The sequence below is a fragment of the Carettochelys insculpta genome, chromosome 4, assembly GCF_033958435.1.
Source record: "Carettochelys insculpta isolate YL-2023 chromosome 4, ASM3395843v1, whole genome shotgun sequence".
In the NCBI taxonomy this organism is placed as follows: domain Eukaryota; kingdom Metazoa; phylum Chordata; order Testudines; family Carettochelyidae; genus Carettochelys; species Carettochelys insculpta.
In genome coordinates, this window is record NC_134140.1 from 109,548,577 (window position 1) to 109,575,777 (window position 27,201).

Here is a 27,201-nt window from a genome sequence, read left to right on the forward strand (position 1 = left end):
ATTAAAACCCCATAAAACCCACTTCATCTCATGGGGATTTGGTTAAGAAAAACAGTACTTTATGAACAGTCATTCTGAGTTAAGCACACTGGCGGCATCCCAGAACTGAAAAAGCTGGATGTGTATGGTATAAACAATAATAATTAAACAATTTCTTAATCTAATATGTGTTATACATGATTATTTCTAAAATACTGTTGGCCTTTAATTCTGCTGCTAGATACATAACTGAAGTGCCTTTTACTTTAAATAACATTGTTTATTTTCTAAAGATTCATAACAGCTGAGATTGAAAATAAATATTATTTCATTCTATATTTCTTTAAAAAAAACTTATAAAAGCCAAATTATGGGGCAATTACAGAAGATACTGTGTGAACCTTACTCAACAAAACTCCCATTGACTTTTATAAGTGTTTTATTTGAGTGAGAACAGAGTCAAAACTTCATGGTTTAATCTCTTTTAGTAACTTACTTGAAACACCGTAAGAAATTCTGTATTTGCAGTGAGTTCCAGTAACACTCTGTGCTTCAAATGGGATAGCATCATTTTAGGTAGTAGACATTCCATTGATGAAACACTTTGGATCTGTGTCAGAGCAACTTCCTTGTGATCTACATTCAAACCACCACCACCACCACCACCACCCACCTTTTTTTTTCTTTTTTTGCAAATAGAGACTAACACAGCTACCTCTCTGATATTCACACCATTTGCTGTAAAATCAAAGATTTGAGAACTGCATGGTTCAGGACTAAGATATAGCTGTTCTCTAGCTCACTCATTGAAATCTGGCCCAGATCAGCAGTGACTGAAAGCAGTTTGAGTCCGGTGACAGCTCAGAAACCTATACGAAATGGGATGGGTGGCCACCGTCCAGTGCCATGTAAAGACACATTGCCGTCACATTTAGGATCAGAGGCCATTTAGCATTGGCCTCTTTGCTCTGTCTCAGCAAGGAGGCCAATGACTAACTACCATTCTTACCTCTGGAAGTGGTCCTTTTAAGTCAAGAATGAGGGTCATTGATGGGCTCTGGATGAATGGTTGGTTGTATCTGATCTGCGGATAAACAAAGCATTTGGGTTAGGCTGGAGTGCTGTCAACCTGGTACTTTTCACCAAAACTTCCTTTATTGGCTAAAAAGCATCAAGGGAAGCTGTAATCATTGCAGCAGATGTTAATATTAATTTGAGATCTAAACTAATAGCTGGATTAGCACAATTATTGTCTTCAATTCACACTACGGCCAGAAAGGGTCTGTTAGGAGCACCATGCATTTAGGAAAGACATGCTTATCTTGTACCTACTGCTAGAAAACAGTAAATAAATGAACAAAACCCACGGGACATATGTGGATTGTTAGAGCAGCCATCCTTAAAACAGAAGTCCCTTCCGACACTCTATGACCTAAAACCATTACTAAACTAAATCCACGATTTATAGGTTTTCCTGTGATGCTCCTGACTGATGGCTAAATAATGTACCTGAGCATATCATGCACACAAATGAATTTATCTTGACAAATACCCATCTGAGAGAGAATATCCCCATTTTAGAGATAGGGACGCAGAGCCCTGAGAGTAAAGTGCCCATCTTAAGGCACCTTGGATTAGTATGAGAGGTGCTGAACATCCACAACTCCTAATGAAATGAGTCAATGGGAACTACAGGTGTTCAGCATCTTTGTGGACAATCAACAATTGAAGGCTTTCAAGGATCTTTGAAGTTGTGCCTTTTCATGGTAACATTGTAAAAAAGTTTGTGTCGCTTGGATTGTGTAACTAAGGGCTGGTGTGGTTAGCAGGACTCATTGTGCTAAAATTATTGTAATGAAATACTGAACTATACATTGAGTGCCAAGCATGAATTACGTATGTTAAAATCTTTTATTTGGATATTATTTAAGCCAAGTCTCCTATGGGTCTTACCCGAGCAAAAACTTCAGGATTTTTTAGCCTAAACTTCTATATAAATCAGTATGTTAGCAAAGTACAGTGCTAAATAAAGACTTCTGAAGCATGTTTATTCAATCAAGTAGCCTTTAAAAATATAAAGAAAACAAATACTAGTTTAGGATCTAGCAAACTTTTTATTTTTTCATTTCTTCCTAATTCCAGTGGGGGCACTTACAGCAAACATAAAATATAGGAAAAGCAGAGATAAAGCTATATCAGAATGTTAACAGTTTATTAAGTAGCACATTTACAGAGAAACTAACACCAGGCTGGGAGCATTAATGTTTCAGTCCTGGTTCTCTCTTTCCAACTTGTAGCTATACTGCAAACACACCTTGTAGTCAATAATAAAAGTACAAAAAGGCATGTTATTTAAATTTATTCCTTTGACATTATTTTAAGTCTGCCGTGTTGGTTGCACCCAGTCACTGCTAGCGATTTCACCGTTAAGCCTGCATTAGGCTTTTGACTTTCAGGGGCTACGGGCACTACCTCGTGCATTGCCTATACATATTTTCCCTTGGTAAAAATAAGAATGCACCGTTGTCTATTTTGTCACTCCACAGAACGTTTCCAAACATTGCAACAGACCAGCCAATCCTTCCTCCCTCCCTCCCTCAGGGCGGATTAAACTTTGAGTCGGGGGATGTTGTTGTTGTTCTTTGGTTTGGGTAATGAAGTACTTCACTCCTCCGAAGGAAAGTTTTGCTGTGAGCCATTGCTCTCAGCAGCAACGAAGGGTCCTGTGGCACCTTATAGACTAACAGAAAGTCTGTTAGTCTATAAGGTGCCACAGGACCCTTCGTTGCTGCTACAGATCCAGACTAACAGGGCTACCCCTCTGATACTTGATTGCTCTCAGCGGCACGCTAGTTCCGACTTTCAAACAGCTGGAGCAAGGTAGGAGACCCAGGTCTGCGCCAACAATGCTTCTAGTTGAAGCCCTTTGGCTGATAATCACAGTAATGATACACGTGAGAATTTTTCTTTAGGAGAAGATTTGCAAACCCCCCCCCCCAGGGAGGGAATAATTCTTCCTCTCGGATTGCTTCTATTTTACCCCACGCTCCCTCCTTCACGTGTATGTCTTAGGCAGCCTGCTCAGGCTTGGCGGGCGGCCAGGGCTCGATTTTTATGTTCAATGCACATTTCAGCTCCAACTCCACAAACTCTTTGATCTTTCTGTCTGTCTCCTTACCCGGAAGAGAACCCTTGGCCGCTCAGCTGGGAGCTCGCGGCACACGTGGAAAGCCTGGCTCGGCTCCATGTTCTCGCCAAATTTAGTCACACAAAGGGGCCAGGCGGGGGGGAGGGAGAGGATGAAAGAAGCAGCCGCCGGGACATCAAAGGGAGCCGGCGCCCCGCCCCTCCGCTCTCGCTGCCCCGCCCTCTGCCTATTTAAGGGGAGGTGCAGGACGGTGGGCTCTTCTCACGCGAGGCTGTTCCCTCCCCCCCAGTCTTGCACTTCCCAGGCTCGCGCCCCCTCTCCCGGGAGTGGAAGCAGAGTGGTTTGCAGGCGGGGGCTGCAAGGTGGCGGGCTCCCGCCGGGCGTGCACGTTCTGCACAAACTTCTTCCAGGCGGGCTTAAATATGGGGGGGGGGGAGGGAGAGCAATACCTATTAGCTCCCATCCTCCTGCCCATTCGTAACCCCGCTGTTTGCCGCTTCCTCCGCACGGAGGCCCCGGTCGCTCCTGATCCTCTGAGAGCGGATTTACAGCCTCGGGTCGCTGTAGTGCTATCCTCATGTCAGCCCTTGGCTAATGCCCCCGGGCTCGCTCCTGCCTGTGGTTTATCCCCCGGGTGTTTACCCCGCTCCGTTGCCGATTCGCGTGTTTCCTATCACTCGCCCCCACCCCGGCGAAGCGAGCTGGGCTAGCGGGGTCGGCACAGCCCGCCCCACCCAGCGCTTTCTGCTCCGAAAGGCGGCTCGGTTTCGCCCACCCCCGCGCACAAAAAAAAAAAAAAAAAAAGTTCAGCGGATCTATCGCTTTGTCAAACAACGCGCTGCCTCCCTCACGTGCCCCAGCTCCGCCAGGCTCGGGGCTGCCTGGCGGGAGGGGGTGTGTGTGCAGGCGCAGAAGGGCAACGGGAACCCATTTGGCTGGGGGCGTGGGGGGGTCCCACCTGATTTGCTCTGCCCAGAGGTTTGCAACCGTTCTGTTTTCTCGCGCTCTGTACCGCGTCCCCTCGGTGTTAAACCCAGCCCCCCAGCTGTTGTTCGCCAGGGCCGTCGCGCTCCTGCAGCCTCTTCCCTTTCCCCCTCCAGTCCTGGGCATTGGAAGCACCAACAGCTTTGTGTTGTCTCCAGTCAAGCCCGGCGCTGGAGTTGAGGTTTCCACCCCCTACCCCGCGTCTCCCTTCTGCCTGGCCAGTGCTCCTGCCCCAAAACAATCCCCAGCAAAACTGCTGGGGGGGAAAACTCCAGCCCATGTGAAACCCCCGGGGGAGCCCTTTACCAAGGGCCGCGGCTCCGTCCTCCTTTAATTAAACATCCCGTTTAATGCAGGGGGGAGGCTAATTTGGCTGCTGGTTTTGCCTCCCGCTCCGGCTGTCCGGAGAAGAGCATCCCTGTGACACGGTAGGCGGGCAGGCGGACATGCCTCTACTTTTCCAATAGGCCCTTTTGTTGGGACCTGCACGGAGGAAAAGCCCGCAGCTCCGGCGGGGGCAGATCTGGGACAAAACGCAACAAATCCCCGGCTGATTGTTCAATCCGCCACGTGAAACTCACACCCTGGAAAACAGGAACGTGTAGCGGGGCTGCCTGCCAGTGCCCTGCGCAGCGAGCAACAAAACCCGCCCCGATCCCGTAGGGACTGGAGAGGTTCCCTCCTGGGAACCTGCCTGCCGATTTCACGCCACTTTCTATAGATTAGAGACGTGGGTGTTTGCACGTTGCCCCAGTGCTAACGCTGGTGACAGTTAGGCTAGTCCTCGGCCGGTGAATGTCTGCTCCAGATGTTTTCTTCAATCATCCCAAAGGTGGAAAACCTCTTCCCCGGCTTTTTTGTTAGAAATCTTCCTGATAAGCTAATTTATTGGGGATCTGCCAGCGACTTCTCCTGGGTTACCACCAGTCCCTTCAGCCTGGACCAGAGCAGGACAGCAACCCCCACAAATACAAGCAAGCTACTCAAAGTCGCACGTGTATGCTAAGGAAGATCCCCCCCAGGGCAGCGATCTCGTGGGGCTCCGTTAGTTTTCCAAAACAGAAGACCCCTTGCTAGTAACCATCGCATGGGGCATCTTCTCCCCCTCCTCCTCTACGCTGGGTCCCATTAGATAGCTGAAACTCGTTCTTCTTAAATCCCGCCTAACGCGGGGAGCAAAGGGAGGTGAGCTGCCATGAATATGGAAGTACCAACAATTAACATGAAGGAGAAAATAGGATTCGAATGAGGTGCAAATAACAGACGTTGCAAATCATCACGAACGTCCCCATTTTGCAAACCGCCTCTGAATTACTTCCCTCTGCCTATCCTGGAGTGTTTCACCGGGGGGACACTGCACAGGTTAGCTTCTTTTGGGCGGGGGTCTGGGGTGGTAATGTCTGGCTTGCCCTGGCTTCACATGCCAAACCTACCCTCGTTTCTCTTTTCGGGCTGCTTTCTTAGCAGGGTTTGCCAGTTTTACATCCCCTCTGGAGCCGAATTACCGTTTGCATAGGAAATGATATACAGAGACCATTTCACTCTTGGCAATTCATCCTAACTTTCGTGACCGGGTCCCCGAGAGCCGGGTTTGCCCCCTGCGCCTCCCTGCGAAAGGGGGTCGTTAAACCGTGGCCAAAACGGACCTCAAATGTCCTTGTCTCTGTTCCACCGCATCCCTGACCGGCCGTAGGTGTCAGATTCATAAGGGCTGCACAGACCGGGACTTGTAGCCTTCTGTCCTTTCAGCTGGTTCCCGCACGACATATTTTCACTACGTCACAGAGAATAAGCCGAGTCAATGCCCGTTAATGACATTTCCAAGTGCCCCGCACGCTGGTTATGGGTGCTGTTTAACACGCAAGGTTAAGCAAACAATCCAAATGCGAAGTTGATGGGAAGGGGCGGGGAAGGGAGTTTCTTTTCCGATTCCTAACATTTTTATTGCCGACTTTATTTTGATGACTTGAAATCCGAGCCCCTCCCGACTGGTTTATCTCATTGTCCAGCAGGTACCTCTCTCGGGCAGTAGCTGCCTGGTTCTGGTTAATGCTCATCTAATAACTCTGCCCCTCATCTGAAGTGACCGCACACCTTGTTTTTTTCACAACGAGCACTTATTGCCCCTGTTCCTCTGCGAATAATTTAACGCGTGAGCATCCCGCGTCCCTCCAAAAGGGCAAGTCTTAAGAAGGCGGCCCTACAAAACCCCCTGCGTGCTCCAGATCTCTGGGGCTGCTTAGATGCCCCCCGTATTTTCCGGGGTTGTCCTTTGGGGTGAATTCCCTTCCCTGTCCCCTTTGCGGCTCCGTAGCAGGGAGATACTCAGCCGTGCCGCAAGATGCTGAGAACTTGCAAAATCATGAGCGGCTAAAGGCAGCTTTGCCCCATGCACGGAGCTGCGCTCCTTACAAAAGGCGGCAGATTTTACTCCTCCCGCCCCGATCGCCTATTTTCTGCCCTCTCCCGCTTTCCCGCCCTGGAACTGAGCCCCTCGCTCACCGGCCCGGCTCCTCGGCACTAGGCTGTGGAGGGACCGCGGCGGCGGCGGCTCTAGCGGCGCTTTCTTGGCACGGGAGCTGGCTAAGCCGGCCCGCCGCGGATCCATTTCCCTGCTCTCCCCGAGCGTCTCTCAATGGGCTGTCAATCAGCGCGGCGGCTTCGCTTTCATCTTCTCCCCCCGCCCCCACCCAGCAGCCGGCGGGGTGGGGGAGGCGGGGATGTTAAAGTTACATTGCAGCGCCTGGCTCCCACTTCGCAGCGCCGGACCTCGCGCGCGCTGCGTCCCTCTCCCCGCACTGCCGGCCCCGGAGAGGAGGGAGACGGGGCCCTGGCAGCGCGCGGGGCTTGCTGGCTGCACGCGGGCCGGCCGGCCGCTGCTTGGGGTGGGGGGGGTGTGCTGTGTGCTCCATGGGGCTGCGCCAGGCGGCTCTGGGCGCCCGGGCTGGCCCCCTGGCGGGGCGGTGACTGCAGGGCAGCCTGGGGACTCCGCGCTCGCTGCTCCGCACAGACCTTTCCCCGCGGGCCGCCGCCGCCGCCGCCGTGCTCCCTCCCCGCCCCACACGCGGGGCCGGCTTCGCAGCCCGGGAGTCCCCGGCCGGGCCCGGGACAGCAGCGCGCCGGGGACAACTCGAGGACAAAAGCCTGAGGCCGGGTGCGTCGGGCGCGTGGCTGCTCGGGGGGTGGGGGGCGACTTTAGCAGCGAACTTTGCTCCCGCCCCGCCCCGCCCCGCGGACAGTCGGGGCGCGGGGCTGCCGCGGGCTCCCCTCCGGCGGCGCTAGCGGGTCCTTCTCTTCCCCTTTGGCTGGCGGCCGGAGGGGCGGGGGACTGGCTCCCAGGAGGGCGGGGCGGGGGGCTCGCTGCCAGCGAGACGAGCCCCGGCGAAGATGAAAGCAGCTGCGGACGGGGCCCGGCTCTCCAGCCCTCCCGCGCACGCTGCAGCAGCCGGGGGAGGAGAAAAGTGCCCGGGTCCTGCCCCCCTAGGCAGGCAGCCCGAGAAGTGGGACGGACGGACAGACAGGTCCTCCTTCCCCCAGGTGGCGGGGCCTCCGCTCTGCCCCGGGAGAGGGGCACGGCCCGGGGAGGGGCGAGCGCGAGGACATAATAATCATCAGCTTGTTGTTGGTCCTTTTCTCGTTGCCGCGGTTGGCCGGGCGGAGCAGGGCTTAAAGGGCCGTCATGCCCCAGCTGGCGGGCGCCGCAGGCGGCGGCGGAGGGGACCCGGAGCTGTGCGCCACCGATGAGCTGATCCCCTTCAAAGACGAGGGCGACCCCCAGAAGGAGAAGATCTTCGCCGAGATCAGCCACCCGGAGGAGGAAGGCGACTTGGCCGACATCAAGTCCTCGCTGGTGAACGAGTCGGAGATCGCCCCCGGCGGCGAGGGCCACGAGGTGGGCCGGCCTGGGGCCGATCAGCCAGGGGGCGCCGCGAGTAGCGCGCGGGGGCGGCTCCGGAGGCTGGCGCCAGGGAGAGCAACACACCCGCGGGGCGAGCCCGGCTCTCGGCTCCAGTGCCTGGGAGGGGGTTGCCCACCCGCGGGCTCAGTTGCCCGCGGCGCTGCGGGCGCCTCTTTTGGCACCGCGCTTGGCAGACGCAGGGCGGGCGGACAGGGCCCCGCGACCCCGGGCGCTTTGCAAACTAAGCCGGGGGGAGTGGAAGCGCGACCCTGGGAGCCCTTTGCAAAGCGGCGCAGCGCGTCAGGCGGTGCCGGCGGTGCTTTGATCGGCGCTCCCCCAGGCCGGGCTCCTGTTCCCGGGAGCACCGATCCTCCCCCCCGGAGCTAAAAACGCCCCTTGTTGCAGCCATGTGTCGGACAGTAACAAGGTTGCTCTTGGTTTAGGAGCTCCTTCGCCTGTGAGCTCGGAGCGCAGAGTAAATAGAGACACGTGGGTGCCTGGGGGAGGGAGCCATCTAGAGTTTCTATTTTTTTATCAAAAGGGGTGAAAAGGAGGTTGCCGATCCTCCCTCCGCATCTGATAGGAATTGCGGTGGGGAGAAGGTGGCCCCCCTCTCTTAGTAGAATGCACTGGCCTGTGAAAACATTTAAGAGGCAGACCTACGGCTTGCTCTCAAATACAGAGGGGGTTGGCTCGATTCATTGTACTGGGGAGTCAGATTTTTGTATAGGCTAACTTCTGGGGCAAAGGATGCCTCAGATTTGATGCATTCACTACATGAATTTTTGGTGTGTAGGTTTTAGGGATGGATTTGGATGGTTGTCAAATTGCTGGACAAGATTTGGGCAGAGTCAGATTTAGGTTGGATCTCATCTAGGCCATTGCATTAACCAGTCTTTCTTCCTCCCTAAACGCTGCATTTCATTTGGCCCTGTGCCTAGGAAACTAGTATGAGCAACTAAATGGGCTATGCACTGGTGGAGTTAATATAATGCAACTTTTCATCTGGGGGCTAAGGAAAAGCTATGGTTTTGCAAGGGTGGTTCTGTAGTAACAATATTCATTGGGAGTTAATTTGTAATAAGCTAATACAGTCAGAAATTGTGGTTGCACTGAGATCAGCAGCTGATAATCACATTAGTAGTTACCTTGCTTTGATTCCAGAAGTCTTATTTTTTTACTTTAGATTAGCACTGCCAACTAACAAAACAACTTTTCTCTTTAGTTAGAAGAGACTTCAGAAGAAACCTGCTGGTTCTTGGCTTCTATTGCAACTTCCACTAGAGGACTATCCAAAGGCTTAGCTGTCTTTTTTTCCCCCAGTTCCTGCCTGCTCAAGCCAAACTGCATGTTGTAAAAGTAGTTTAAAAAATCTTGAGTGTTGCACTGACATTTTAAGTGCCTGCTAAATGCCTTTTTAATGTGTGCACTGGAGGACCCTTTCTCTCCTTCATATGTCAGTTTTGTAGCCCAGGACAAGCAAGTTCATATAAATCACAGGATCCTATAATAGCATTAGACCTAAAGTAGCCGTGAAATTTCTTTGGTAAAATCAGAAAGCGGAGCATTAATTGTAAACTCATTAAAGACTTTGCATAAAGTGTTTTGATATCAGTTAACTAACATGCAAACAACTTAAGAACAAAACAAAAAAGCAGTCATGTAGCACTTGAAAGACTAACAAAATAATTTATTAGGTGATGGGCTTTCATGTTTGGATCTATAGCCTTTCCAGAACAGGCTCAATATATGAAGCACAGAGGTCCAAAAATTGTTATCAAGGTTGACAAACCAGATAATGTTTCTGATTTGTCAACTTTGAAAACAGTTTTTGGACCTCTGTGCTTAATATATCGAGTCAGTTCTGGTAGGGCAATAGATCTGAAGAAGTGAGTCTGTCCCAGGAAAGCTCATCACCTAATACATTATTGTTAGTCTTTCAAGTGCTACATGACTGCTTTTTTGTTTTGATAGAATACAGACTAACATGGCTATCTCTCTGGTACAACTTAAGAACAAGATGAAATTTTAAAATACATATAGTGGGAGCGCTCAATTTTTATTATTCATTGGTACCAATTTAGGAATATTTTGATTCTTAAACCTTTAAAGTATTCTTACAAAATAAGTTCCTTTCAGTAAATTTAGTACACTACTTGTGCTAAAATTTCTTTCTGAAACCACATAGTAATTAATAAAATATAATACAAGAGACCATTCTATGTTGTATCACACTTCCTTTTCAGCATGAGGGAAAGGTGTGGGGAAGTGGGACAAAATACAATTGCTTCTCTTGACTTGGACAGTTATTAATTTTTATTACTTTTTTGAAAGATCGAATGCTAAGCAAGTGAACAGATATACATAAAATACTTTTTTTTTTTTTAATGGTGGATTCTGTGTGATTAGGTTTCCAGGCAAGCCCAAGCTCAGGAACCTTATCATGACAAAGGCAGAGAACATTCTGAAGAAGGTGAGATGTGATTATTCTTACTCTAAATTGTGACTTTATTTGTGCCCTTCTCACTGTGTACACAGATGCAATTTTAACATTGCTTTTTAGTAAGCCACCTGCTGAACTTACATCTATGAAATGTGCGTTTATGGAAACATCCAAACATTTTCACAGTTGAATAAAATGAGATTTGATGTGCATTCATCTAACTTCACTAACTAACTGGTATTTTGGTTGATTGCTAGATGGAGTAAATAGGACAACCAGATCTCTTTTGCTGAAGAAATAACTATTTTTAGAATATCAGGAGTTCATATATAAATGTCTTTTCACTTCCCTCATTCTGACAATCTTACTGAGTTAGTTTATATTGAAAGGTTGTATGCTCATTTTGCAACCCAAGTCTGTCACTTTAAAAAATGCCTTAAAATCAGCAACAACATCCTAACATTTTGATGTGCAAATTAGTTAACTCTAATGCTTCATTAAGGAAAATGAGTGAAACTGACAGTATAAATTTTTAATTTAGAAAGATGGATATTCATGAAGGATCGTGTTCAATCTATTTTTATAATGGGGTTTAATTCACATGGAAGGTTGTCTTCATTAGAACTGACATGAGAGTTTTATGTAAAGTTTGGAGCTTCAGCTTTTCTTTGGTCCTGGTCCTTGTGAATAGCCTTTATTATTTAAATTAGATATTAAACAAATTAGAGGTGGAACCTTCTTTGTTTTGAATAGGCCCCAATAAGCAGTAGGGTATCCTTGTACTCCAGCCTGTATTCCTGTTCTCTTTAATAGCTTTCAATTAGCATGACCAGAAGGAATTGTTCATACATGCCGTATGTCAGCCAGTGAAGGAAGTGGTTCTAACTACAATGTTGCACTTTCCTGCAACCAGCTGTGTAACTGGTGGGAGAAGTCTGTACGAAGGACTGTCCCAATAGATGCAACTAAAATGAGTTACTTCTTTAGAAATTTAATCTCCATTGCTGGTATTTGTGGCCTGTAGGATTGCTTATTGTCCATGCAGTAGAAATGCACTGAGACAGTCTAGAAATGATGTGTCTATTCTAAAAATTAGGTTCCAAAATCAAAATGATTACTAACTAGCTTTAGAATCTAATGTAGTGCATTAGGGCTATGTGTACATAGTGCTGTAAACCTGAAAAAAAAACACAATTTGCACTATGCTATTGCGTAGTTTATTTGGAGTAGATTTCAAAATAGGCTATTTCAGCATGTGGCGATGTCTAAACGGTGCTACACAAACTGAAGTAAAGCCCTATTTTGAGGCATCCCTGTACTCCTCATGTGGTGAGGTGTGTACTGGGAGGCTGGAATAGCTCCCACTGTCTCAAAAACCATTTTGAGACAACAAGCTCACTGCATAGACGCGGACAGCTATTTTGGCATACCACCATATCCTGAAATAGTGCCCGCCATCTAGACATAGTCTAGGTATGGGTCTGTTCTTCCATGCTCTTATGCATATCATTCTAGTCCAATCTCTGTGTTTTGTGATGTATTAAATAGACTGGTTATACTGAAGTTTTCCCATAAATTGAGTGCATTTCCTAACAAGTACTGTTAACAAGCAATTTAAGTGAGTAACTGCTGTCAGATATGAAATAAAAATAAAATGGTATTCCCTAGCAATAGGCTCCCTCCACTTCCCAAAAGATTTTTGAAGATATTGTGCACTTCCTACTGCAAAAAGCCTCTTGTGTCAGCAAAACTTAGAATGGTTAATTTAGCCTTCACTTATTTTCTTTCCCAGGAAAACATCCAGATGGTGGCTTATACAGTAAAGGCCCATCATACTCTGGTTATTCTGGGTATATCATGATGCCAAATATGAACAATGACCCCTACATGTCTAATGGATCTCTGTCTCCACCCATCCCCAGAACAGTAAGTTGTCTGTTATACAAATAGTCTTTGGAAAGACAAAGTGCTTTCTGTTCTGTGTATTACACTTCTGATATTATTTTTGTTAAATACAACTAAGATAAACAATGCACTGCTGTTCTGTTTGCTACTTTGAAACACTATATATGCTTCCTGGGGATTTGATCAGAATGGCGAAGGAAAAGCTTTGCAAACCTAATAACTGAAGTACTGAGATTTGTGCTTGATTAAGGATGAAAACATACCTTTTTCATGTGACTTTGTGGAATAAGTTGTGATGAAATGGGGAGCTGCTTTTATAGTACTACTCTACAGGCTTTAGTGTCTCTTGCTTAGGAGGGAAAATAGAGGACTACTAGAATTGCTAATCTGTACGTGACATTCAAAAAGAGCTGACAAATGTTTTTCTCATCTGCTCCTCCTTAGCTGATATTTACTTCTAACATGGGCTCCTCTCTTGTGAAGTTGTCGGGTCTGTGAGATTGAATGTCACTTGGAAACATAAACGTAGCTGAAGATATAGCATGCAGGGGAGTCATCCATGATAACATGTGAAATAATTATACATGGATAAGAATAACTGTTTAAGATGAGAGCAACTATTGTGTTTGTACTCTACCATGTTATGGACATTGGCTCTCATTTAATGTCAAGATAAGTAATATTCTCTGGTGTTGAAGTGAATTTATGTAACATCTGTGTACTATATTTGAATAGAAAATTGCAGGTGTTTTTGGTAAATTAGTGAGTGTGTATGTTTTTTTGTGTTTGTTTGTTTTGTTTGTTTGGTAAATATAATTTTAGTTGAGGAAATCACATTAGCAGAATTGACTTGGAAAAACAGAAGTTGTTTGTGTGTCATAGAATGGCATTGAACTTTTGAAATTTTATACATTTTATTCATTTCATGTATTGCATTTTTTTCTAGGAATGAAAATCTAGTAAGAAGAAGTGTGTTTTCTTTTTTGTTTTTGACAACACTATCCTATAACTGGCTTAATTTTTTTTAACTTCCTTGGAACAAACTTTGAACTAGTCTGTATTGGTATTTTTAGCAGCTAAGGATTATACTTAAGGATTGGAGATGGTCTCGACAAAATAAAGGTGCTTGAATTCAGAATGAGACTGTAGGTTCTGGTCTTCTGAAACCTGGCGTTTTTACTGTGCAACTTTGTGACATTTGAAAGAATAAAAGTAAAAGCATATAATATGCTGCTTTTATATATTTGTGACTTAGAAACCTGTTTTGAATAAGATGGCAAAAACCTAAGTATTCTTTCAGTTTGAAGGTCTACATGTGCTTCATTTCTGAAGCATTCATACTGTATCCCATGTTGTCTAACTAGCATCTGCTGAAAGATACATAAAATACAAATACTTGATAGATTATATTCAAATTCTGTCTTGATGACAAAAAGGATGCAGTCTTTTAATGATCAGAACTTTGTCTTCTTGAAGATGAGGGATTTAATAAAACTCTGTACCACTTCCTTTATTTCCATGAAACGACATATAAATGCACTATTTGGAACTGAAATCATTCAACTTTTTAATGTTGCCCCATAAAAATGACTGGAGAACTTAGTCTCAAACTTGTTTGTTCTTAAATGCATCACAGTGGGCCATCAGTTATTGTACACAACAGGAACGTCTCTGCAGACAGAATAGTAATAATCGTAACTGGTATTTCAAACCAAATTGATCAACTTCCTTCTACTGTAGAAATGTATGAGTAGCTATTGTGACACTGGGAAGGTGGAGGTGGGGATAAACGCATCTGCTCTCTGGCCCAGACTGATGTCTAAGGGGTTCCTTTGGTTCTGTGTTCTTTCATGTTAGAGCAGCACCACAATTCATTTAAAATAGGGTTCTTGTAATATGCTAATATTGACCATAAACAGAAATCTCCAGACTTAACCACAAGACTACATACTTGAGTTTTTTTCTTTTATAATTGAACTATCATCTTTTGTTGTTATACTCGACAGCTGTTTTGTGTGAGTGAAAGAGAGAGAGCTCAAAATACCGCATCCAGAAGATTATACTCACTTTCTCATTAACCACAGCCTCTGTGGTAAACCGTTATGCCTTCCCATCTCTTCACTACTGTGCTCTACCTTTCTTGGGCTTCTAACTGTCACCATTCGACTTCCCTCTGTTTCCTTTCAGATAGCAAGATTGAAAAACAGTTTAGATAGGTACGTTTAAGAGGCCCCAGATCTCATTACAGATGTCAGTCTGACCATTTGGGCATGGAGTTGCCGTGTGGTACACCTGAGACTCTCCATTTGCATAACAAAAGAACTACTTGTTTACCCCGTGTTGCTTGGAGGTGTCTGACAGAATTCAAAACCGTCTTTGGGGTACTTATTTTTTTCCACATTATTTGAATAGTCTGATTTGTGTATGTGCAGATAATCCAGTAAATGCTTGTTAAACTGAATAGCTATTAGCTGTGGTGGCCTTTTCTAATTAACACAATTTTGTTTCATTATATTTAGACACAAAAGGATAAAACCAGCTTTTTGCTTCAGAGAACAGGGATACGAACTCAGGCCCTGACAAGACTGCACAGGCTAAACCTTATGCATTTGAATAGTTGCACAGACCTTAATGGAATTAGGCACATGCATGAAGATATGGACTATATGTCAGCGTGGTTTGGTTATTCAACCATAGGTGTAGTTTGACTACTATTGTTGGGGACCAGCGGGGCTTCTCCTGCCTGAGGCTTGCAGCATGGGATGTGGCAAAGTGTGGCCAGATAGTCGTCTTCTGCTTTTTTTTTTCTTTGGAACCTTGTGTGCAACAGGTAGCATCCTGTATGCAACGATCGGGGGAATACTGATGATGTTTGTGGCTTAAATTTTCCATGAGTTACTGTGAAGATAATTTTGATTTGGGAGAGAGAGAACGATGGCTGTCATGCTTTGAAGAAAATGCCTGGTGAAAAATGACAGTGAAGATTACTGAAAATTTCAGAACAGTGGAAAAATGACTCACAAGGGTTCTGTTTAAACCACTAAAATTTTCTCCATGCACACTTGATTCTTTGTCTGGAGATTAATCAGAAACTAAACTGTAGAGTAAATCTTTAGAAAAGTACAAGATATGTACTCAACATTGAATAAGGAAAATTAAGACACTGGCTGTGACACTATTTTTGGTGTAGAGAGATGAAAGTTTAAATTCAGTTTTACCAGTGTTTAGGCTACTTTCTCCTATGTGTCCCCCCACTTCTTGTAACTTTTTGCGGGGGGGGGGGGGGGGAGTGACAAGCACTTCAGCACTGTAGAACAGAAGCCACGATAACAGTATGTTCCTTATCAGATAGTTGGGTAGGCGAAAGAGCAAAGAAATTCGTTTAAGTAGCTGTACCAAAAGTGATACACGCACACACTAATATGAAAACCACAATAACACCTGGTGAATATGAGTCTTGTGAGGTTGAGAGTTCTTTGTGGTTTTTGCTTTGTTGGTGCATGGTGTGGATTTAAAGACAGGAGAAAGTAGGCAGCTGCTGTTTTGTTTTTTGCCCTTTGAGCAAGTTTAGTTTCAAGTAGCATTCGTGGGGCAAAACCTTTATAAAAATGCTTGTGTTTTTTAAATTCTTCAGAATGAATTCTTACTATACTGTCTCTTTACTAGGTATTATATTCTATGATATAGAATTGCTCCAACTCCATTTTCACTCTTCCCCCCCCCCCATGTAGGTGCATACATGCGTAGCAGAAAGTAAGCATTCTTTTAATGTCCGAAATGGTTTTTGATTAGTAGTTGGAATTATTAAATAGACCAAAGAATATTCTCAGCAACATTAAAAGATATGATCCATGAGAGAAAATTCACTGGAAGGAATTCTAATGTGAGATTACTTTCCAAAGGTGTTCAAAGTTTCCAGTTGCATGTGGAATCTAGATTGTGCTGCATAAATATATGACAGCTTCTGTCTTGAGGAGTTTACATCTCAAGGTGAGTGAAACACAATTCGGAAAAGGCTGAAGATAAAATTGACAGGAACACATGGTTACACAGACTAACAAAATGTGTAAGTATTATTGGGAGCCATCTCTTCAAGAACAGGGTAGGCAGGGCACTTGATTGTGGACTGTTTGCAGGAGCCTGAGAGTAGTGTGAGATTTTGGGGTGGAGTAGGGATTTGCCAGGCTAAGCTTCAAAAGGCTTAGAACTTGAGTTCTTAAACTTACCTTTCAAGGCAAGCTTCATTCTTGAAAGTATCAACATTGGCACTTCAGGGAAATTCGATAGTCACCCCCTTGAAACCAGCCCAATTCAGGAATAAATGTCTAATGGATACTTGGCTCAATCTAGTTCTTGACCCCCCCCCCACCCCTCCACTCTCTGATTTGCTCACCTTGATTATCTTTTTCTGATTTGTCCTCCTTGCTTCCTGTTTTTGGTTCTCTGTGCCTTAAATATTGAGTCTGTTCTGGTCTGGCTATGGTCTGAAGAAGTGGGTCTGTCCCACGAAAGCTCACCTAATAAACTATTTTGCTAGTCTTTAAAGTGCTACTTGACTGCTTTTTGTTTGGATATATTAGTGTAAGATGTGATGAGTGATGGGGAGCGGGAGCCTTGTCAGACATCAAGACCTCTGTGGGCCCTAGACAAAACTACTTCTATTGCTCCCTTTCTAAAACAGTACTCTTTTCTTTTTCTACCAAACTCCATCCAAAAAAAATTAATCAGAATGGTGGCGTACTGGTAGGTGGTATGGATAAACAGAGGCCTTCTTTCACCCAGGTTGTCAAGCCACACTGTTTCCCCAGCATGGAAATCCCACGCTTTTTTTTTTTTTTTCTGGTTTGTGTTTTAGGTGAAGTCTGGGGTTAAGTGAATTTGCATTATTAAATACCATCCATTAAAGAAAGCATGCGTGGAGCTGTACAAAATTGGTGCTTAAGTTGGTTCTTCATCAGTACAGTCTGGATAGGAGTGAAGTGGACCCTTAGGGGGGAAATCTTGATTTTACTCAGTGTATGAGCTAGATGCTCACACAAAGTGAAGAAAAGGAAACTCCTCTGCACGAACGCATGAACCTTGCTATTTCAAGTGTTCCTAGCACTGGCCAGCTGGACTGCCTCATGGAACATCAGACTGGGATGTCTCAGAGAGATCTTTTTGAAACTGAGACAAATCATACGGGGTTCTACCAGTTTCTCTTTCATTAAAGTGTGCTGGGACACGTCATGCGTGGGATAGAACCGGAGTTAGCTGAGTACTCTGGTTTTCCTCTATTTCAAAGGACTATTCTAGAAGCTGTGGCATTGTACTGTAGTGCTGCCTGGGACCTTAAGAGAAATTTTTCACTTGAGTATTGACTGTCCCTCTCTAGCCATTAGCGAGGGCCTGCAGTTTGTAGTATTTTTTCCCTTCTGCTTTCATCTCCTCTGTAAGCTGGTGCTACCATGGTGACTCTTATTTAGAAATGAAAATTTTCACAACTGACCAGTTGTTAAAAATCCTTTCTGGCTGTGGAGAAATGACAATCAGTGAAACCGTTCTGGCACTGGACTGATCCATAAGTATGTATGTGATTGCATATTAAAATCACACACTAAAGTTTTATTCATTGCTGTGAAGAACCAGCAGCGGAGCTTTTGTTGGTCTGGTAATGTAAGACATAATCTCTTATTTTCTGCTACAGCTAGAATCTGTGTATAGACAAGTGAATTTAATGCACCTTTTAAAAACCAGGGACAGCAGCTTTCATTTTAAGTCAGTTTATAAGTAAAATGTCACCCCATTGGTGATTGGTGATCTTTTCTCTTTCAGTCATGCTGGGAGAAAACGTTCATCAGAATTTCTTGTTGTAGGTTTCAATGCCATTAAGGATCTAACTCTAAAGAAACATGCATTCGTTTGTTATCACATCCATAATATTAGATGCTAGGAAGAAAGCACAAACCTCCGAGTTCATGAAAGCAAAAGGGGAAGGACTGCTGCAAAATACATGTCAGGTTCTTCAATACATACAGTCAGTCTGCATGCAGCGAGCTGACTTACTAACATACATTTTAAAATCTGTTAGGTATGAAAAACTCTGATATGAGGAAAGAAGTGCCAGTAAAACAATAAAATCTTAGGCTGTTTCTACACATCCTGGAATTTTCAGAAAGAAGGGGCCTCTGGAAGGAGGATGTCCTCCTGGGAGATCCCCTGGGGGGCCGCACCTCTACACTCTGTTTTGGAGTCTGGAAGAGCTTCTTCTGGACTCCAAATAATGTGACCGTATGCTAATGAGGCACCAGAAATTTTCATCCTCACCTCATTAGCATTTTTCAGGCCATTTATTAGCATGCTGCTCTTGGAAGAAGTGGCATGTGTAGAAATGGCCTTAGTGTATTTCTGTTTTAAAATGTTTTGTTAGAAGTATGTGCTTTAGTGATAGAAATTTCCGTCTTACTGCTGATGTACAAGATAACTTGAATTTTTGAATCATAAATGAAGTCATAGAATCACAGAATTCTAGGTCTGGAAGGGACCTCAGGGGGTCATCTAGTCCAGCCCCCTGCTTATAGCAGGATCAACCCCAACTAAATCATCCCAGCCATGATTATGTCAGGCCGGGACTTAAAAAACGCTAGGGATGGGGATTCCGCCACCTCTCTTGATAACTCATTCCAGTACTTTACCACCCTCCTGGTGAAATAGTTTTTCCTAATATCCAGCCTACACCTCTCCCTCTGTAACTTCACACTGTTGCTCCTTGTTCTGCCATCTGTCACCACTGAGAACGGTCTTTCTCCATCCACTTTAGAGCCCCCTTTCAGGAAGTTGAAGACTGCTATCAAATTGCCCTTCAGTCTTCTGTTCTGCAAACTAAATAAGCCCACATCTCTCAGCCTCTCCTCATAGGGTATGTGCTCCAGCCCCATAATCATTTATGTTGACCGCTGAGCCCGCTCCAATGCATCCATATCCCTTTCTGTACTAGGGGGGCCTAGAACTGGACTTAATACTCCAGATGTGGCCTCACCAGTGGTGAGTAGAGGGGAATAATAACTTTGCTAGATCTGCTGGAAATGCTTCTCCTAGTGGCCAAAGACACACTGTTGACTCATATCCAGCCTCTCATCCAAGGTAATCCCCAGGTCCTTTTCTGCTGCACTGCTACTTAGCTCTTCAGTCCCCAGCCTATAGCAATGTTTGGGGTTCTTTCATCCCAAGTGCAGGATTCTGCACTTCTCCTTGTTGAAACTCCATCAAATTTCTTTTGGCCCAATCCTCCAATTTGTCTCGGTCACTGTGGGCCGTGTCCCTACCCTCCAGTATATCTACCTGATGCCCTAGCTTTGTGTCACCTGCAAATTTGCTGAGGGTGCAATCCATCCCCTCTTCCAGGTCATTAATAAAGATGTTGAACAGCACTGGCCCTAGAACCGATTCTTGAGGCACTCCACTTGAAACTGACCACCAACCAGACATTGAGCCATTGGCCACTACCTGTTGGGCCCATCCATCAAGCCAGCTTTCTGTTCATTTTACAGTCCAGTCCGTACTTCCTTAACTTATGGGCAAGAATGTTGTGGGAGACTGTATCAAAAGCTTTGCTAAAGTCAAGGTATGTCACATCCATTGACTTGCCCATGTCCACAGAGCTAGCTAGCTCCTCCTAGAAGCTAATCAGATTGGTCAGGCACGACTTGCCCTTGGTGAATCCATGTTGACTACTCTTGATCACTTTTCCTTCTTCCAGGTGCTCCAAAATGGATTCTAGGTATCTCTTAATCTGTTCTTTCCCCACCGAGGGCTGCTCACCTCCTTCCCATACTGCATTGACTAGTGCCATAGTTTGGGAACTGATCTTGTCCATGAAGACTGATGCAAAAAAAGCATTGAGTATTTTAGCTTTTCCTGCATGGCCTGTCACTAGGTTACCTCTCTCATCTACTAATGGCCCCACACTCTCTCTGATCATCTTCCTAGTGTTAACATGCCTGTAGAAACCCTTCTTGTTACCCTTCATTTTCCTTGCTAGCTGCAATTCCAGTTGTGCTTTTGCTTTCCTGATTACACCCCTGCGTTCTCCAGCCATATATTTATACTCCTCCTTAGTCATCTGTCCAAATTTCCACTTCTTATACCCATGCTTTCTGAGTTTGAGCTTGCCAAAGATTTCCCTTTTTAAGCCAGGTTGGTTGCCTACCTTGTTTGCTTTTGTTACTGCACATTGGGATTGTTTCTTCCTATGCCCTCAATAACACTTGTTTAAAATAATATCAGTTCTTCTGAACTCCTTTCCCCTTCATATCTGTTTCCCAAGGGATCCTGCCCATCAGTTCTCTAGATGGTGACTAGAAATCTCTTCTAGTACTAAAGTTAGGCCGTGTTTACATTAGTTAACTGATAATTGACTCCTGCTTTTATTTTGGCATGGCTAAACAGTGACCCAGTGTACCTTAACTGGACTGTGTGGGCGAGGATGGAGAGTTTGGAACCAGATCACTTTCAATGTTACCACTTCCAGATGATGGCCAATAAGTAGAGGGATCTTTTCTTCCTAAAGTATAGGAGCGGACAACCCAAGTCAGAGGATGAGGTTGAGAGCCAGTGGCTGCATGTGGGCTGGATGGTAAGCCTAGAATGCACAGTCAGGGAGCTGGCTGCAGAGGAGAGTCTGGGCAATAGGTAGCTGGACAAAGAAGTGGCTATATCTGTAGCAGACCAAAGGGTCCCTGTAGATCAGGGTTGGCAATCCCCAGCACATGTGCCACTCTCAGAACATGAACTAATCTAAAGTGGCATGCAGGGAGAGCTCCAGCCTCGCCCTTCTTCCTGATGCAGCATGGGAAGGGCAGAACCACAGGGCCATGGCCAGAGCCCCTTCCATGGCACAAGGCCAGGGCTGGAGCCTTACTTCAGTGTGGGAGCTGGAGCCAGGGCCCCCATTGAAGTGCAGGACGTCATTGTGGAGTCCACGCCCTGCCGTGGCACAGGGCTGGAGTGAGAGCCCACAGGGCCTGGGCCCCTACCAGGGCTGGGGCATGTGGCCAGAGTGCCCCCTCCTACCCAGGACCAGAGTGTAGGGATCCCACTGTGGAGTCTCTGCTATGCCATGGTATCCCTGTCCTGCGCAACATGGGGCTGCAGCCTATGGGGCTAGGGCCCCCACCATGACGTGAGGCCAGGATCCCTACTGGGGTGCAGGGCACATGCTGTGGAGTCCCCGCTCTGCAGTGGCATGGGACTGGGCCCCGTGGTGTGGGGCTGGAGCCCCCGACAGTGCGTGGGGCAGTACTCCCAGGAAGACAGAGCCCCAGCTGGACTTTAAAAAGTATCACCAGCACTCGGACCATACATAGGGTCAAAAGCTCAAATGTTGGTACTCTGTCTCAGAAAGGTTGCTGACCCCATCTGTAGCTAGAGTTATTCTTGTAACCGATCGTCAACTGTCCTGAATGTGTGGATGTGTTGGCTTATTTATTCTGAGCAAAAGTGACTATGCCTAGAGTATTTGCATGTTATAGTATTTGGCAGTGTTAATAATAACAAGAATCCTGTTGTTTGAAATGCAGAAGTTCAAGGGAAATGATTGAGGACAAGAGATCAAAGAGCCTAGTGCTGGGCACTTGGGCTGTGGTTTGCACTTCAACCCAGGTTATGCCAAACAAACTAGCATGCGTCCAGAGAGGATTGCTGCACCAGCACACTTGCAGTGACACTACCGTGGGATCAGTTACATTGTGTGGGCTTGCCTTCACAGCAAAATATGTGGTTGTTTCTCCACTGGGATGAAGTGGAGGAGGTACATATACTAATGCATGCTAGCTATCCTGAGATGGAAGATAATGGGTTTTATTACTAGACCAGTTCCTGATCGGGGTGTTTAGATGGCATTCTTGTTGGCAGAGAGGAAAGGGATTGCATGGGTCAGACAACTGAATTTCATTCTTGCCACTAGTGTGGCTCTGTCGGGATTGTTGATGGGTCAGTGTGGAGAAGTTTGCGTAGCTACTTTTACATGCTTTCCTACCCTGGCTGTCAAGGATTAGCTTCTTTAGTTATGAGGGCCTACGCAATAAGCACTAAATTCACATTAAAAGAAAATTGCATGCAAACTAACTCAATTTAGCAGCCCAACAGTTTCCGTTTGAGACTCTGCTCTTGTGGGATTGATTTTATTCATTTTTGACTTCCCACTTCAAAGGAATCTGTCCAGTCAGCAAGAAAGCGATTGGGCACTTCAATAAAAATGCATTCATTGAACCTTTGGTCTTGGATGAAAAGAACAGTAGTGAGTCAACGTGTGCCCCAGCTTTGCTAATCAGCCAGGAATTATTTTTTTAGAAGAGCTTGGATGTATTCAGCTGACATGCATGTGCATGTGTGTGTTCAAAGACTTAGATTCAGATGGGTAATTAAAACGTCAGTTGTTTTTAATGAAGACATAAGAACGGCCACACTGGGTTCAACCAGTGGGCCACCTGGCCACTGTCTGACTAATATTGGGCTAATACCAGGTGCTTCAGAGTGATTGAACAGAATAGGCAATTGCTGAGTGATCATCCCATCATCTACTCTGGCAAAAGAGATTTGGGATACTCAAACCTTTTTTTGATGGCTGGCTGCTGCACATTGAGTAGCTATTTTCAGAGAACTGTCCACAATGGCTCCAATACCTTTCTTGAATGGTAACAGCTGACTTAGATCCTATCATTTTGTATGCATGTTTGGTATGTTTGCTACCATACATTACTTTGTATTTACCAATATTTAATTTAATCTCCCTTTCTGTTGGCTCAGTCGCCCGGTTTTTGGTGTTTTATTTTCCTAGCTCAGAAATAAAGTCTTATCAGAAAAATTAACTGTCCTTCATGGAAATGAACATGTTATACATATATTTAATAAATGTAGCTGGTAATACGGCTGGTTAAATTTGGATAGCACAGAGCTTTCACTGTATCTTTGCTAAGTGTAATTTAAATAGCAAACATATTGTTGACATAACCTTAGGCTTTTGTGCATAAAACCATTTTGGTTGTATTTATTATGTGAGACAGGGATTGATGTGCTCCCAAAGGTTTTCATCCAGACAAGTGTTTCTGTAATGAACACTCAGGGCTTCATTTCAAGTGCCACTGCATAAGGGTTTAGGTAGATCCTACTTAACCCGAACTGATGCAGTGGGTAGAAGTCTCTTGGGATTCTGTGATTCCACTTCACAGCATGCAGACGCATATGCTCTCTAGAAAATTTCTAGGCTTAATGCCAGCAGTAACTGCCACGTGTGTGTTTGCTGGGGAATCCTAGTAATGCTGTCTCAATCAGCAAAATATCTTTTGTTTGTGGGATGATCTTTTGTTACCTTCTGAGGATAAGGGAGAGCTAATACATAACACTGTTTTTTTTTTTTGTGTTTTTTTTTTTTTTTTTAGCAGAGCCTAAATGTCCCCTATGCTATGTTCATACATACCCATAAACTCTTTAAAACACTCCCTGCCCTGCTATCTAAACATACTACGAGTATTAAAACAAAGGAAAAAAACAACACAGCAGAGAGAGAGAGCCTTAACAGGATTTAAAAGCTGATGCTGAAAGTTGAAGAATATAGAATTCCCACCGATGTCAGTGGGAGTTCTACATTCTCTGCACATCTTGGCTTTGAGCCTCAGGTGGCAAAATCATTTGCAGTTGATGTAGGTCAGGTGCTGGTGCTACGGATGAGATGACAAGTTTGGCAATGCCCAGGTAGGTACCTCGGAAGGGCCACAAACAGGATAAAGGAACATGGGGCTCTAGTTTTTGTAGGGGTATGGTTCCAATGGGAAGAGAAGTGTATTGTAGAAAGCCCAAATAAACTTGTAAGTTATGTAGCTATAAGCTTTCAGCGCAAGGTTCACCAATGGCTAAATTGGATGTTTTCTCAGTGGTTTGTCACTCAACTGCTTTATGATTCCATTAGGTCTGTATTTTTCCCTATACATTACAACAATCTTGAGACTAGTAAGTGCTTATAAGAGTGACCTGTGATGATCTTTCCACCCCCCCCCACCCTTCGTACATGTGAGCATTGCTGCCTATTTCCCTGCTTTTGATCAATGGACTGTGTTGTACAAGTGATCGGAATAGATGATCAAGCAATCTCTTTTGGCATTAGAATCTATGAATCTAATAGAATATCTCGTATTAAAAAGGCACATTACTTTTAGAAATTACTCTGCCTGATGAAGCGGGTCTTTGCCCACAAAAGCTTATGCTCCAAAATATCTGTCTGTCGGTAAGGTGCCACAAGACTTCTTGTTCTACTTACAAGAGAGAGTCCATAACACAGTGGTCTGGCCAGTGATAATATATGGTGCTAAATATTGGGCAACAAAGATGAAATGTGAGCAGATCTTTACACAGAAATGCAAATATTGAGATTGATGAATGGGGTAAGCAAGAAAGATCCTATGAGAAATGTCTTTACAAGTAAAACTAATCGATGTGTAAGCAACAAAGACCATGTGAGGGGGGAAAAATGAGGGAGTGCAGATGGTTTCGTTATGTCTGGACAACTACATGAGTAAAAGCCCAATAGATCAAGACTGAAGGGTAAAAGATACAGGAGGACTCAAGAAGTAGTGGGATGTCACAAAGGGCAGACATGTTAACAGGTCACGTGCTAGATGATAGGCTATTGAACAGAGTACTTCAAAGGTAGAAGAGTTGTAGAGTGGATGCCACTCGGTGGAATTAATGGAGGCTCTAATTACAGTGTAGGTGACTGGCAGTGCAGGGCTTCATTTGACAGATGTGGAATATGTAGCTTTATTTAAGAAGAAAGCTGCCCCTCTGTGTGTGGATCTTATATGCTGATTACAAAGTTCAGTAACTTGTAGCGCCTCTTCTGGCCATTGGTGAGGCTCCACTGCAGTGCTTTAAAAGACCCAAATGTTGTTTTGATAAAAGACCCAAATATTGCTGTTTTGATTTATTTAAAGGTGAGGTGTATTGTTATGCCATAATGACTGGGGCTGGACACTGGGAGGGGGTGTGGTGAGAAGAATGAGACAGATTGGTTAAAATAGAACTGCTTACTGTAATCATGATTGAGCCCATCGGGGTGCAACTTCCCTATGGTGGTCTAAAAGAAAACTTCCTGAGGAGACTTTTTTGGCATTTGTTTTGCTCTGACAGAGTAGTGTTCTCTCTTCTGCTCTGACACCATTTTTAACGTCACTTGGTGACAATTCGTGACTAAAGAGACTAGGGATGGTTGTAATAGGCTACTTTTACAAAACAGTCCTCTTCTCAACTTTCTGATATCACATTTGCCTCCTTTAACTTGACTGAACACAGCTTTTTGCTGCCAGAGTAAGGCCTGGTATAGCTAGACCCGTAACATGGCTTCAGTGCATTCAAGGTGGGGTTTTTTTTTTGTTTAACTTGTACTTGCACGAGAGAGCAGAAGAGAAAAAGCAGATTAAGATTTGACTACTCTAATTTCATTTAGAAACAAGTACTTCAGGAAATGCAGAGTTCTGGTATTGCCTGTTGCCGAGTAAAATCTGCAGCTCCTTCCAGAATTTAACAGCACAGTTTCATTTTGGCTTCCTGTCATGTCAGCATATTCAGGGCAAGATCAGACACCTCCATGACTAACAAGAATTTACAAACTTCTGGGGAATAGGAAAGGTGGAAGAGTGGAAAAAGTTTCAGTGAGCTTCCTTGCTCAACTTTGAATATCTAGGGCTATGCAGACCACAAGGTGATGTTACTCCTGAAACCAGGCCTTGGAGACAGATGGCTAACCTAAGCACAAGCCAGTAATTTCCTTAGGGGAAGGGAGGCAGAGCCTTTCATACTGTCAGTTGATTGCTGATCTTCAGGAGGTGGCCTGCCCCTCACCTAGTTGCTTTATGGCCTTTAGAGCCACATGGGTTCTTCCTCTTTCCCCTTGATTAACTACTAAAATAGTTCTGGCAGCTGGGGGAGGCCAAGCAACTTCAGCTTCAGCTTCTGTGAGACTTTTTTGTGAGTGAGTTCAGGGCATAAGGAACACGTTTGTTTGTTTTCCAATGGAGCTTACTGTCATTTTAGCATATTTAATTCTTGGTGAGAATGGGATGGCTGCAGAATGCCTAATCTAACATTCAGATTTCCTGGAGATGGCTCACAATCCAGCTCCCTCTGTGTGAGGTAGAATTTCTGTGGACCAGCAACTGAAGAAGTTTTTAAACTGGGTTTACCCTTTAAAAATGAATGTTTTAGTCAACTTCACTCTAAAGTACAATAACCTTATGCACTGTTTTCTTTTTTATATGAACATGTACAGTGCTAATTGGGAACATTGTTCTGTGTCAAACTGATGATGAAATAAAACCCCTGTTCCTTTGTAATTCTTGTTTTGTTTGTTACAAAACCAAACTGAATAGCAAAATAATAATGCTAAAACTGCATTCAGTGATAAAAGTGCCTCTGGCAACCGACATTTTTGTTTTCAAGGGCACAAATGGTGATATCACACATGCCCTCTTTACACTTACAGTATCAGGTAGATACAGCCTTAAAACCACATTTGATCCTTCAAAGATTAAACCAAAACTGCAAAATCTCAGTAGTTTTATTTAAGCTATTAAAATGTGTCCCCTTCCCATCTACTCACTGGTGAAATTAACATCTTAAAAATTGAGTGTATGCTAGGGAACAGCTCATGACTGAAATAGTGAGACGGGTTGTCAGCATTAGAACCCTTCCTTTTTCCTTCACTGTTGTAACCCAGGCCCCCTTGTGACTGTGAAAGAGCTAACCTAAATTGCAGTGGTTGCCAAAATGTTGTTGAGATTTTTTTGAGGAGAGGGGAGAGGTGGTTATGGTGAG

General features: G+C 44.9%; 1 protein-coding gene across 6 annotated transcripts in view; it reads left to right on the forward strand.

Annotated features, from left to right (window-relative positions):
* Window positions 1-7,022: 7,022 nt before the first annotated feature.
* LEF1 (lymphoid enhancer binding factor 1) overlaps window positions 7,023-27,201 on the forward strand; it is a 109,546-nt gene continuing 89,367 nt past the window's right edge. For 4 of the 6 annotated variants that reach the window (XM_074991980.1, XM_074991977.1, XM_074991982.1 and 1 more), the window contains exons 1-3: window positions 7,496-8,003; window positions 10,419-10,482; window positions 12,245-12,378. In XM_074991980.1, coding sequence (XP_074848081.1) covers window positions 7,791-8,003; window positions 10,419-10,482; window positions 12,245-12,378 — 411 coding nt within the window. In that variant the 5' untranslated portion in view covers window positions 7,496-7,790. Of the gene's footprint in view, window positions 7,266-7,495; window positions 8,004-10,418; window positions 10,483-12,244; window positions 12,379-27,201 lie in introns of those variants that run through there. The other 2 variants (XM_074991978.1, XM_074991979.1) reach the window with 2 other exon arrangements.